The sequence below is a fragment of the Canis lupus genome, chromosome 10, assembly GCF_048164855.1.
Source record: "Canis lupus baileyi chromosome 10, mCanLup2.hap1, whole genome shotgun sequence".
NCBI lineage: Eukaryota > Metazoa > Chordata > Mammalia > Carnivora > Canidae > Canis > Canis lupus.
Window position 1 is genome coordinate 67954491 of NC_132847.1, and position 14923 is coordinate 67969413.

At 36.4% G+C, this 14923-nt stretch overlaps 1 protein-coding gene across 9 annotated transcripts in view; it reads right to left on the bottom strand.

Annotated features, from left to right (window-relative positions):
* ECPAS (Ecm29 proteasome adaptor and scaffold) overlaps positions 1-14923 on the bottom strand; it is a 98701-nt gene that overhangs the window by 42762 nt on the left and 41016 nt on the right. For all 9 annotated transcript variants that reach the window (XM_072842331.1, XM_072842328.1, XM_072842325.1 and 6 more), the window contains 9 exons: positions 12649-12730; positions 10056-10175; positions 7548-7633; positions 6995-7073; positions 5168-5217; positions 4126-4192; positions 3909-4031; positions 1623-1726; positions 1087-1210 (listed from right to left, as the gene is read on the bottom strand). In XM_072842331.1, coding sequence (XP_072698432.1) covers positions 1087-1210; positions 1623-1726; positions 3909-4031; positions 4126-4192; positions 5168-5217; positions 6995-7073; positions 7548-7633; positions 10056-10175; positions 12649-12730 — 835 coding nt within the window. The remainder of the gene's footprint in view (positions 1-1086; positions 1211-1622; positions 1727-3908; positions 4032-4125; positions 4193-5167; positions 5218-6994; positions 7074-7547; positions 7634-10055; positions 10176-12648; positions 12731-14923) is intronic.

Consider the following 14923-nt stretch of genomic DNA (forward strand, 5'->3'; position numbering starts at 1 on the left):
TATTTCTGTCACTACTTCTCAAATAAATAAAATCTTAAAAAAAAAAAAAAAAAAAAGAATAAACCTGGGTGGCTCAGGGGGTTGAGAGTCAGTTGAACCAAGAATCCGACTCTTGGTTTCAACTCAGGTCATGATCTCATGGACATGAGACTGAGCCCTGAGTCACATTCTACACTCAGAGGAAGTCCACTTGAGATTCTCTCTCCCTCTCCCACTGCCCCCTCGCCCTGGGCACACATACACCTTTGCACTCTCTCTCTCTCTCTCTCCAATAAATAAACAAATCTTAAAAATAAATAAGCCTGCTCTAGGCATCTACTACTAACACAGTCACCTCAGGCCACTGCATGCCAGTTATCTTCATTACAACAGAGGCAAAAGGAAAACAGGAGCACAAAAGCATCTTCTGACCACGAACATGACTATGCCTCAGAGAAAAAAACCACAGCTACTTAGTCCTGACCTCCAACTCCCTCAAGATGCCTATCTAAATGAAAAGCTAGGACCACCAGCATACTCAAAAAAACACTGACATAAAAAGTGGGACAGGAAAAAAAAAAAAAAAAAGTGGGACAGGATCAGGACTGGGGGGTCAGGGCAGTCTGTCTGACCTGCCAGCAGAGAGAACTGCACAGACACAGGAGGCTTCAAAATAGCAGATGTGATGTTTCTTGTGATCACAATGGAAAAAATCTAAACTGTTCCCTCAAGCATCCTTAAACTTACAGGTTCTAAACAATATCCTTAAAAATATGTGTTTTTAAAAAAAAAAGCAGGCATTTTTCAGCATGCCATACCATGGAGAAAATCTTTAAACCCATTTTAAACCCAACCAAAATGTTGAGGAGCATAAAGGGAGTTTAAGTAATTCAGCTTGCGGCAAAACAGATCGATTTTGAGAATTACATTTTTCTCTTCATTTTGTATTTTCTTCCTCTCACTTAGTATAAATACTACCGTGGTTAGAAACCTTACTACAACTCAACATTGTGATAACATTTTAAAGGTGTCACCTAAAAAAATTCATGTTTATTTTCATCATTCGTTATATGACCCAAACTAATTACCTGAGGTTGAATGCCATACCTTTTCTTGGATATAATACACCATTTCTGGGAAAGAAGGCATCTGCTTAGAAGCACTTTCTTTTTTGTTTCTACCAGGAAGACACCTTAATACTCGCTGTGCTTCTCCATGAACTTCTTCCCGTCTTACAGAAAGACAAATCAGAATAAAAAATAAATCACAATAACGGCAGAAAGATTGTTTGATGATTAAGAACAGTCATTTTATTTGACAGCTTGGAATCTGAGAAAATGTCTTAAACATATTCGTGGCTATCGAAGCAGAGAGTCATAAAATATATTGTAAGAGACAACTTCTTTTTGGAAATGTCTTGAGATTGGAAGTGACGTGGCTTGCATCTTTAAAATTTACCCACAGAAATAAACAAGATAGGGTATAACTACAGCTCTGTGCCATGTCAAGGGTCATATTTTTTTGACTCTTGAACAAACTGCTTCTAAATTCCATAGAGCGATAATGAAAACAATATAAATTTTAGTAATTTTCAAATAATTTAAAATGAGCCCAAGTTCAAACAAAGAGCTTTTGAAACTTACGGATCCCCTGCAGCTAGTAAGAGCAAGTATCTGGAAGGTATGTGATCTGAGGGAAACACCGTACTAGCAAACTTCACAGCCACCTGTCGAACTTGAACCTCGGGCTATTTGACACATAAACAACACACACAAACACATACAGATGTTAAAAAAAAGGAGAAGAATCCAATTACTAACAGTTCATTCCAGTCAAGTATGTCATCTTAGTTGTAAACAATCAAAACTGAAGCCATTATTTTTAAGAAGTATATTGAAGTAAATAAAATCAAGACAACTCACTTGGAAATCTTTACTCAAGTTGTTTAAAAGCCTCTGGGACAGCGACTTTTAAAAAGTACTTTTCTGAGCTAAAAGGCCCCTCTGAGTCAGGAAGACCCACAAAGGCCACAGCCAGAGAGTCTCTATACGCGCACATCCTCAGCCCAGCTTTGGGGCCATGGTCGCTGTGAACAGCGTCTGGTTCCCCAAAACTCTCAAACCGTCAGTCATGTGAATGAAATGAAGATAGGAGGCAGGGAACACAAACAGAGGTTACTTGGAATCTCTACACATTGGAAGCAATATATCTCCACGCTTTTCAGAATAGCTCTAGTTTAAACTGACTCCAAAGGAGTTTCAACTACATGAGTATATTCAGTTCACCTAAACAGATTAATAAACTAATCTATGAACACAAAGTTCAACCAGAGAAGCAGCTGAAGAATCTTTATTCTGAAAAGCCTTTTTCTCATGCACCTTCCCTTCGAGTCATTCCCCTAGTCACAAACCTAACACAGTGAGAGGAGAGGGATATTAAATAATAGATACTGTGCTATTCATTGAGGTATTCCTGCTCTTTAAGCATTCTTTGAGTTGCAATAAAGAAAAATGATACTAAGGACTAGTTAATGTGATTTAGCCTAGAGTCTAGTTGCTTTAAATGTAGTCTGAGAAAAGGGATGCCTGGGTGGCTCAGTGGTTGGGCGCCTGCCTTTGGCTCAGGTCATGATCCCGGGATCTGGGACTGAGTCCCACATTGGGCTCCCTGCATGGAGCCTGCTTCTCCCTCTGCCTGTCTCTGCCTCTCTCTCTCTCTCTCTCTTTGTGTGTCTCTCATGAATAAATAAATAAATCTTTAAAAAAAAAAATGTAGTCTGAGAAAAGACAAATTAGCTTTGGTTTAATAATATTGCTACATGATTAGATCTGCATATGTATAACCAGCACCCACATGCAATACACAAGCATCACATCTCCTTGTACCTAGGGAAAAAAATTAGGTATTCTATTCTAATGAGCTTCCAAATAAGCCTACACTTCTTTGCCCATGGTATAGGACAATGAACCATGTGCACTGGATGCTATATGACTATGAACCACATACAGGAACTTCTGACAATGGAACTTATCTATTTAACAATTTTCCTGAGTGTACACAGTAATCCTATCATATTTCAATAGAAACCAGATACCCTTTTGAACCTTTAGTAATTCCCTTGATATCAGTGTAATAAATACATCAGCCAAATTTCAGTAGGACAACTAAATATTAATTGTACCAATACTTTTCGACTTCATTCCTTCTTCTAATCTCCCTCTTTCTACTCCTAGAAATGGAAGACAAAGAACTGACTATAGCAAATACATATTACTTTATACTGTACATTACGTACTATATATACAGATGTATATATATATATACTCAAAATTTTCTACAAACTCCCATGATAGCCAATAAAAAGATCTAGAAGGAAGAAGACTACATATGATAGTGCTGGCTTACTTCCTACGGACTCCATTTTAAGGTATAAAATTTTTCTTTTTTTTCCTTTTGCTTTTCCCCTGGTGTTGGCTGGAGAACACCACCCTAATGGACTGTAGTGTTCAGCTACCAAGTTAAGACAAAAGACTTCCAACTTGGAGGACACAACATCAAGAACACTTCCCAACATGAAAGGCTTTAAACATAAAACCTCAGAATATCACCACTCCTTGTAATGAGCGCTGGGTATTATATAAGACTAATGAATCACTGATTGACCTCTACCTCTGAAACCAATAATACATTACATGTTAACTGAATTTAAGTAAAATTAAAAAAAAAAAAAAAATGAATATCATCTCTCTTCCATCCCTAAGCCAGATTCTCATCATTAAGAATTAAAAATCAATCATAAATCACAGTCCAAGCGAAAGCAAATATTCCTCTTGTCAAGATAGTTAAGAAGAAAAGCAATTCAAATTTTGTTCTTAAAAATGTACAATATCTCTATCACCAACCATCACAGTTCACACAGATGGACCTACCTTTATTAAGTACGAAGCCACAAGTGCCTCCATGAGAGTTCGCTGTGCTCCCTCCAAAGTACTATAAGCTCCAACCATCATAGATAACGCTTCTTGAATAGCAAGCCGAGTCTCAGGCTCTTCCTATAAATATGATAAAAAATAGTGTTTCCCTCCCTGTCAGGTTTCCAGGTCAGGATCCAAACGGAAAGCATAAACTTGCTGGGTGTTTCCCTACCTTACATAGGGCTTCAAAAAGCTGCTGCACAAGAGCTATATCCTTAGTGAATAAATGGGGCATTCGACTGTAAGAGAATATAAGACCATTGCTACAATCATAAATTTTCAAGAGGCTAGAAGAAAATGTAACTCAACACAAATTTTCTTGAATTGCATTTTCATCTCTAAACATGTCAACATCATTAGATTACCTCCCCAAAGAGCCAAATATTTTTAAAAGTAAATATGAATTCTTCAACTGTCTAACATAAGTAACTCATGATTAAAATACACACTATCCAGATATTCCCTTTAGAATATTCCATGCATTCAGTTAACATTTCTGATTTTAATATAAGAAAAATAGACAACTAAGGCCAAACCACTATTTAAACTAAAGGCTGTCATGTAAGTGCTGTATCAGGTGATCTAGCGTGGCTTTTTTCTGAGCCCCAAAGATCTGTTCCCTGCACAGACAGAAGAAGAGCAAGAGCTAGTCTATACAGGCCAATCCAGGACCTGTGTCATGGCTGGAAGTACCATATAGTGCCATATAGTACCTCTATCTCCCCGCTTTGAAATCTACTGAAGGAAGAGGAAACCAGGAGGAAGTGGGAAGGAGGAAATCATACTATAAGCAGAAGAAAAAAAATTCACCTCTGGAAACAGGACCACCCAGAATCATAATATAGCACTATCAGAAAAGAGAGTCAAGAGATAAACCTTGATGATTGGGATTATAAAGACTAGTAGTAAACAGCAACAAGAACACTTAAGGTCAATCAGATGTCTCCAGGGTGTAAGAAAAAGTAACCCATTAAGACACAATCCAGTTCAAAACCTCATTTCAAGACTACCATTTAATATAGAAACATATCTTCAAATGTAGTGTCTCACATCATTTTTCCTCTATAAGGAAAACATCCCTAAACAACCTATGGCCGTTAAATACATTTCCTTTCAAAATCACAACAAATTTATTCTCCATTCATTATTAAATACCATGTAATTTTTCTTAGTTTACCCGCAGGATATCTCTCACTGAAGAAGAGTTTACTCACCTGGAGAGTTTTCCAACAGCTGAATATGCCATTGACAGTAGCTTAGGGTCCTTGAAATTAGGAAGAAAAAAAAAAAAAAAGAACAAAAAACAGACAAAACAAAAAATACAGTAAACGGCAAAACCTTTTTGCTGCAATTACATGCATTATTTTACTCCTTATTAAACCTGGTCTCACTCTGCCTAACTACATGATATTGGCATGTGAACAAAACAAACAAACAAAAGTCCAAACCCAGAATCACCGCACTACTAAAAGGAAAAACAAAAAAAACTTTGCTTCTCCAGCTCACTTCAAAAGGAAAAATGCAGAGGTTATATATTAAAGAATTCTCTTAGCTGGTGCTAAATTCAGGATATCTTCAACACTATAACCTGCAAACACCAAAATTCATCTTCAACACACTGGGGAAAGTTTAACTTAGAAAATCCACCAATGCTCACACAGACTAGGATCCTCCATCTCTCTCCCCGCAAAATTGCAAAAAGCTGGGGAACAATTACCTAAAAATCTACATGATAATAAAGCTTCCACTCATATCTTCCATTATGAAAAACTAAAGGATCATAGTCATCAAGTGAGTGAGGTTCCCTCCTCAAATAGACAGAATTTTACACTGCTTTATGAAAACCAATTACTCAAAACAAAGTAACAGCTCTGTGAGTTGAATTTCATACAATTAACATTAAGACTCACTCTTCCACACCTGGATGGGCACACTTAAGGATTCATCTGTTGGGGAAACATGCAGGTACCTCCAGGAGGTACACAGATTAGGGCCCTACAGGTTATCTGGCCTCTCTAATTTATTTTAAATATACAGATTCTCCCCTAAAAGCCCAAAAGCACTTTTATTTCTACCAACCATCCCAAGCATCTATCTATGCCATAAAAATAATCTGAAAGGTTCCACAGGCCTCAAAAACCATGCAGGCACTATTCAAGAAACAGGAGAGCCAGGCCTAACGATACCCCCAAAGCACAATTGCACATGAATGAACAGCTTTTCACTAAAAAATATCTACTGAATAACTTTTGTGTATTATCTCACTTAATCTTCACACTAATCCCAACGAAGAGATATTTTCATTTATCTAATAAAGAACAGAGCTCCAAAGAACTTAACTCACCAAAGAACAAAACCAGGATTCAAACTCAATTCTAACTCCAAATGGCAGAATGTTAATTACTATACTACTACAAACATGCATTCACGTTTAAAGATTTAGGAAAATAATGCTAACTACAGTTCTTGAAACTTTACTTCCTTTAGCAAATTCACCTGAACTAATGAAGATGGTAAGAGTGACACAGCAAGGACAAACAGGATTCAAAAACCTACATTCCAAAGATTCCTCATCCCACTTAGCTTAAGGAATCAAAAACTTACTGAATGCATGTTTTTATAGAATTCTGAATTGGTAAAAACTCAGCCCTAAAGAACTAACACTATTTCTAAATATAAGCAAATCCAAATAAAGATCCATATGGAAACAAATCATAAAATAAAATGTAATTTTTTCCATTCCATTTTTGCACAGTGCCTAAAAGCGGAATAAAATGCAATTGCTTTAAAAGATGTTATTTAAAGAAGCGATAAGACCCTTCAAAATTTGTATCACATTTTTAACTTATTTCCAAAAACAAAACAGCAAAAGTTGGCAGTAATTTCTAAAATTCACACCACTTCAAGTAAAAATGTTAAGAAATGATGGAACAATTAGCAAACTGTAACTAACTAAACAAACATGTAGACCAGAAAGGTTAATAACAGAAAATATTTTGAAATATAAAATGTTAACAGTGTTTAAAAAACAAGTCACTTACTTCTTTATATTCATTGATTAGCTTGGTGAGGCCATTCAAAAGCATTGGACCTAATGGCTTAATCTTGATTTCTGGACAACTTTAAAAAAAAATAGCACACATATACAAAGCAAGATAAGAATCTCATTACTAATGTATCTTTTCAGATGATGATTTAAAATAATTAGAGACACAACTGAAATAAGTTAAAATAATCTATTAAAACCTAAAATTATGGAGATTCCTGGGTGGCTCAGCGGTTTAGCGCCTGCCTTTGGCCCAGGACGTGATCCTGGAGTCCCGGGATCGAGTCCCACATCAGGCTCCCTGCATGGAGCCTGCTTCTCCCTCTGCCTGTGTCTCTGCATCTCTCTCTCTCTCTCTCTCTTTCTCTCTCTCTCTCTCTGTCTCCCATGAATAAATAAATAAAATCTTTAAAAAAAAAAAAAAAAAACCTAAAATTATTTTAAGATGAGTAAACATGGTTTCTTTCTGGGTAAGAAAGAAATACTTGAATTATTTGGTCACTCCCAATAGCTTGAAATTTTACAGTCAAATAATTTTAAAAACTTACGTTATACAAATGTGATGCACAAACTGCAGGGATAATGTTCTCAATTTTGAATTTGTATTTGTACCAAAAAGTCCATCATACACCACCTATGAGAAACGGACAATGTCAAGAACACCAGTTAATAATAGCGTTTGCTATTCTCAAATATGATTCAACAGCCAATCTTGGGCACTACCTCTCATTATTTAAAATCAATGCAGTTCTTTTTAATACAGATAATCATTTTAGCCGACCAACTTAGGAAGCCCGTCTGTAGCTCCAATCAGTAGTCTGAGGCATAACAAACACAATGGTTGATCTTAAAAGTCCATAAAACTTGTGGGTCTACCAGCAGAAAGCCCTTTGGTCTGCCACTCTGTATCACACAGGGAACTTTAGCAGATAAAGCCACTTTGGGAATATTAGGTTCCTTCAGTACATACGGAGTTAGCCACTCCAAACAAATTATAATAAAAGCTTCACAGAAAATGTCAAGATTAAAGCAGTCTACAAGCGTACAGTCAGGATACAGGCATTCCCTGTATTGTTTAGCCAGGTCTAGGTGGCAAAAGATCACATAGGTGAGTCCTGTATAGCAATGTCAAATAAATCTGAACTCCTCAAATTCCTACTTTTTAAGATAGTCTTACACTTAGGGAAAAAAAAATCTCCTCACACTGGCTCCTAAAACTACTAGCAGTATTCTGATCTCACTTAACAATGATGTGTGACTGAACAGGACTGAGCCTCTGCTAGGTAACCGACACAATGCCGGGTACTGTGAGATACAAAGAGACAAGTATTGCTTCCAAGGCACTTGATCTGGTTGAGGGATCAAAATCTACATACATTAAAAATGGTACAGGACAATATAAATCACATGCTACCTTATTCTGGAAAAGACTTCTGGAAAATTTATCCGACCATGCTATATTATACAGAATAAAATGGTAAGATAAAAGCAGCAAAAAGATTAATCAGAACACTAAAGATTTATTAGAAAAAATAGAATTCATGGTGCACATATTACATGCAAAGACTTATGCTGGGTGCTTTCATATGTTCAAAATCAAGGTGAGGTAACACATCCCTAGTTAAAGTCATTGGTATCAGGAAAAAAAAGGCTCATCTGAATGATACCGTGAAGGATTTCTACTATTGACAGGGGGAAAATATAGGGGGTAGGGCCAATTATGTAGGAAAATAGTAATACAATCATTAAAGACAGGAATATAACCAAGAATACGTGTGAGGGACAGTAAATTTGTTGAGTTTGTCTTTCAATATACCAAGCTTTAGCCAGATTTATTTTGAAAACATATAAATAACTACAAATAAAGCACACACCTATAGGATGTCTATGAATATCTTGTCATAAAATTCTAGCTGCTTAGTATATAATGTAGTGTTACTATCACCAAATTTTATGACCCAAAATTATCAAGACACTACCTGGGAAACAGTGCTGGCAAACACCAATTACAAAACACCAATCATGAAAAAAGAAAGGAAAGAAGCTCTACAATAATTTTATATTTATGGAGACACAGAAGAGAATACTTTAAGGTAGTCAAGTACTAGAGTGCCAGATATGGGGAATAAAAGTTTTATCATCTAGGAGAAAGAAGCAATCACTTCAACAACATAAGCCTTAAGTTAAAAGAGAGAGGTGTTAAGACAGGAATCTATGTCCACCATACAGCAAACACAATGGAGAGTGTCCTCACTTTAGGACTGAAAAAGAAGAGTGGCAGGAAATGGGAACATTTCAGATGGGAGGTGGCACACTGGAGTGAATCCTGAAACATGAGTAGATGTTTACCAGGCTAAAGGGGGAAGGGGAGCTCTGCCAAGCAAAGGGAGCATCATGAGTGGAGACACAGAGCCATGAAAACAGTGTATTTAAAAGACGAACAATCTTCTGTTGGAGCATAAGCACACGGTAAGGGGGTGGTGAGACAGGAGACCAAAGATAAGTAACTGCTAAGTTTTCAGCAATTACTAGGAACTTAATAACAGAATGAGGCCTAACCACTGTGATCTACCCTTTCTATTAATCCATTCAGTCTTTACATTACGATGAGGTAGCTGCTATTATTATACCCGTTTCACAGATTTTTAAAAAAAAATTTTTTTTTAAAACACGCAGAAGCTTATTTAAGATCAACAGCAAGTAACTGACAAAATTTAACTCAAAGCGGACACATTTTCCACTTAACTGACCCACCCAGAAACTTGGTTGCTTAAGAAAAACATTTCTGGAGAAAAGCCACCCAGCAAAGCACTAGTTTGAAAGGACAGTCATCACATTTAAGTCAAATATTAACTATATATAGTATATATTCTATAATAAAAAATTTTTTAACCACGTCTGCAGCTAAACTGGAGAGAGAAAAAAAATCTGGAATCTCATTAATCTTGCTACATACATCAACATACCTCCTGAATATCATTAATGCAGTTCTTTCTGTAATTAAACAGACATAAAAGTTGTAAACAGGCCATGTCTCTTTGGAAAGAATGAATTACCTGAATGTTAGCTGGGAACGTTTCTGCAGCTTGTCTAGAACGAAGGAGATGGGGGACAATCTTTAACTTAACCCTTGTACTGACGGGGTCCCTCTTCAGCTCTGGTTTCAGAACTGCTCCCTGTTAAAAATATGTTTAATTATAATTTAGCAGTTCAAAATTACTGTGCACTGAAACATTCTTGAGAGGTCATCTAAATCAGTGGTCTTTCAAACTTTTGTTTCAAGATTCCTTCTTAAAAACTAAGAAATACTCCAAAGAGCTTTTTGCTTATACTGGAACACCTATCAATATTTGCTATATTAGAAATTACAGCTAAGAAATTTTTTAAATATTCACTTAAGATTATATTAATAAATCCATTATATATTTTTGTAAATAACATATTTTTAAGAAAATTAACTACAATTTCCAAAACAAAAAACTGTACTGAGTGGCACTATTTCATGTTTTCTATAAATATCTTAACTGTCTCCCTTAATACAAGAGAGTTGGAATCTTTTATCTTCTTTTGCATTCATTCTGTTGTGGCACGTTGTTTGGTTAAATTACATTTAAAAAAACTAGCACTGAGTGGGGGCCAAAAAAAAAAAAAAAACCAGTTTCATAAAGACAGGTAGTTGGAAAAGTGGGGATGATTTTAACTTTTCAGGTAATTGTAGATATTCTTTGATCCTACACCAAAACTTAATAAATGATAGTTTCTTTATGGTTAGTTACAATTTGGATTTGAAACTATCACAGAACTTTTGCATACGGTGTTATACTAAATTCCAATGATCTATCCTGCCCACTGATCTATCCTGCCCCCTTACCCTTGTAATGCTTCTGTAACATCACTGGTCATTTGGAAAATACTGGCTCACTGAGTTAAGCATTTCATTACAAAACATTTGTTAAAATCCCATGTTATTATTACCACCGATCTCATCAGAAAAATTGTAGGTACTGACAAAGTGTCAGGCTCATTTTGATGGATACAAGCTTCCCTAAATTCTAATTTTTGCTTGAAAGTCCAACTTTTACCATTGCCAATAAACCACGTGAACTGTTTTTCTTGGAACCTCATTTCTTCATTTTAGAGAATATGTCTGCCAAATACCATCTCAATATCTACAGTTTCCCTGTCTACAGGTAAGATAATTTTAGTGCTTCATCAAAGATTTATTCTCTTTTAAGATTTACTTTAGAGAGGGAAGAGTGAGACAGAGAACAAGCACAAGCAGGAAAGGGAAAGAGAATATGAAGCAGACTCCATGCTGAGCACACAGCCTGATCGGGGGCTCGATCCCATGACCCTGAGATTGTGACCTGAGCGGAAACCAAGAGTCAGCCACTCAACTGACTGAACCACTCAAGTGCCTCATCAAAGATATTCTTAAGCTGAGCTTTCATCTCTCTCTTTTAATTTTTTACATGAGTGCTGACAGTTTAAAAAACACAATAACTACTAGTACTATTTAGTGACACAGTTTTGGTTTGTGCTAGGACCCCAGCAGTTACACCCATCACTGTTTGTGCACCATCAATGCAAATATCAATACAGTTAAAAAAAAAAAAAAAAAATCTCCCTATGACCCAACAAGGGTGCATAGACTACATTCTAGGAACCACTGATCTAATCAAAACCCTTTGGTTTTCTCCATGAAGAATATGAGGCCAAGAAAAGCTCTGTGATTAACCAACTCTCTCCTCCCCAGTACATTTATGTGCAGCCATTCAGGACTAGGATCCAGAGGGAGGCTCCCAATTCCCAATTCATTGTTCTTTCTACCACATCACATTCAATCTAATTGGAAAACAGTATGATGGGGGAGGGGGAATTATGATTTTTAAAACAACTATTTATAGTTTAAAAAGCAAGCAAGCAAACTAGTCCTTGTATGTCTGCATTTGGACTTGAGAACACTTTTTTTTTTTTTTTTTTTTTTTGACTTGAGAACACTTTCAAATACAGTGAACTAAACAGAACTTAGCTTATTAAGCAAACACCTTACTTGGAGGCTTCAGAAGAACCCATCTACTGTCCTAGATTTTAGACCAGAGGTCAACAGACTGGAGCCAATGGGCCAAATCTAGCCCACCATCTGTCTTGATAAAGCCTATGAGTTAAGAATAGTGTTTATGTTTTCAAATGATTTTTTTAAATCAAAAAAATAATATTTCATTATATGTGAATATTACATGAAATTCAAATTTCAGTAATCATGAAGTCATACTGGCATACAGCCATGCACCTTCATGTGCTGCTGTTGCCTATGGCTGCTTTCATGTGAGGACAGAGTTGAATAGTTGCTGCCTCAGAACCACAGGGGCAGCAAAGCCTCAAAAACCGACAGATAAAGTATGTGGATCCCTAATCTAGACAGTGTACCATCATTTTTTAAGCACAGAAATTAAAACCATTAGCTCAAATTAACTAAGTTACCAAGAAATTTTAATCCACCCAGACTTACATGGCCTAAAATTAGTATTTCCTACAGGATAGGTTCAGTTTAAGCCAAAATAACTAGGAGAAAAAGTTCAAATACATGGAGCTCATGTCAACCAAATGCTTTTTATGATGATGTGAGAATAAACCAAAACAACCTACCTCTTTTGTCTTCAGTGGTATATCTCCAAGGTATACTTTGTACATCTTATTAATGATGGCAGGATTATTCCAGTCAATCAAGCTACAGAAGGTTTCAACACAGCTTGTTAAAATTATTTTTTCTGTCTCACTTCAATGATTTCAAATAAATACACAGCCCCAATATTTGTTACCAAAGGAAAATGTTAGAAGAAATACACAAATGAACTGGGCAACTGACATTGTAGAAGAGAAGGAAAGGGATTAAGTTATAAGTTAGATCAAAGTTAGTTTTTAAACAGAAATACAGGAAGTCACTTATCCCACCCTGATTCAATAGATCATTACATCTATGCCCTAAGTTGCCACCACACAAAAAAACTGGATTATAATTCACTCTCAATGCCAATGCCTTGGAGCAGCTCTGACAGGGCAGAGCTATAGTACACTTGTTCAGAGAGAACTGAGGCAAGCATCATTCTTCTGTTTAACTAGTTGGAAATTCAACAGTGATAAAGTGACCAAAAAAAAAAAAAATTTATTCATTAAAGTCACAGCCCTAAGAAGCTGGCAGCACATCCCATTTCTCTTACATTGTGTCACTATGATCCCCAACCTCCCTCTCTTCCTTATCTGCCAACACAGATTTGCAGCTTTATCACCTAATTCTACACAGCAGGCATGATGCCATTAGTCACTGAGACTTGCTCCTACTTGGGCCCCACTGTCAGGTAAATCAGAATACAGCACTGACTGATGATTGGCACCCAGCCTCTCTCTCCAGCAGCCCCTCCCAGTCATTTTAAAAACCTAGCAACACAGCAATCCTGCGTTTCACTCAATCAGTGAGATTTCACCATCCTATCTTCTGCCTTTTGACATTGGTTCTGCTTCAAGCTATGCTCTATCTGTGCAAACACAATTTATGATGCTGCTTTGACAGTGTTTCTAATCCATCTTCCTTTCATAGTTTAACAATCTGCCTCTTCCTCAGATATCCACAATTCCACTATTCTCAAAGATGTTCATTCCATGATTCTATTTTAGTTATTACTCACTTTTCTCAGATGACTGCTACTAACTAATCCTCAAGCTCTATCTTTGTTTCTCTTCTATAAATATGTCGGGTGTAGAGATTATTGACAACATATACACATTTCAGTAAAACAAAGGAAAACTTAATAGTAAAAACAACTAAAAACTAATAAGGATAATTTTCACCGTCTTCTACTTTTCCTCTTGCTAGCTTTCTAGTTTTTTTGATTACATGTTTGTTGTGTAAATTCAGAAATGTATAGAAATTTATAATCTGTACCATACCCCCTTCTCTATTCCTTTTCAGTAACCACTAACTTTGGTGTATCTTTTCCTAGTCTTCTTTCTTATGCATGTAAAATAGGTGGATGGTATAGCAGGTAAGTAGATCAATAAAGAGAAGCATCACTTGAAAAGAGACTTCAGGATTTTTCTTTTAACAAAAGCGGAAAATATCTACATGTTGTTCTCAACTTACTCTTTACCTCTTAACAATGTTACACTCTTTATATGAAAAAAATGTACACTTGTTTTAACAGACAAAATCAAAACGATTTGGAATACTGCTGCACCATATTTACATTTCCAACAATCCAATGCACTACATGGTGTAAAGAGTGGGGCCAGCTCAAACACAATGAGAAGTTTTAAAGAAAGATTTTTTTGATACTCCAAATCCACATAAATTCTTTGAAAGGGATACCAGGAGGATGCAGTGATAAGCAGCATGAAGGAATTTTAGACCTGAGGGAAATGTTAAAGTACATTCTAGTCCTTATTCCACAGAGTGTAAGCCCTGGCAGATTACAAGAGTCTTCCAAACTCCACCAGCGAGGGGCATGACCAGAATTAATTCCATAACAACTCAGTCCTCCTCTAGGCTGCCTCACCTGACCTACAATGGTACACCAATCCCAGCTGCCACCACACCGTGCTGTCTGCTTACTGACATGTAACCACACAACTAAAGACACAACGAACTTAACTTCCTTACTTGGTTCCACCCCCTTTATTGGTTTCCTTGAAGAGGAAAAATGCAATATATGCACTCCACTGCCTCTCAGCATGTTACTACATTAAGCATTAAAACAAATGAAGAACATAACTATTCCATAATTGGGATTTTTTTCAACCAGGTAACTTCAACTTCTCATGCTGTTTCTCAGGCTTCACACATCTCATGTTTTAAATCAATACACATATTATTTTGTATTCTGATGTGTTCATTTGCCATTACTTGGGGATAATTTACATGTTGCTT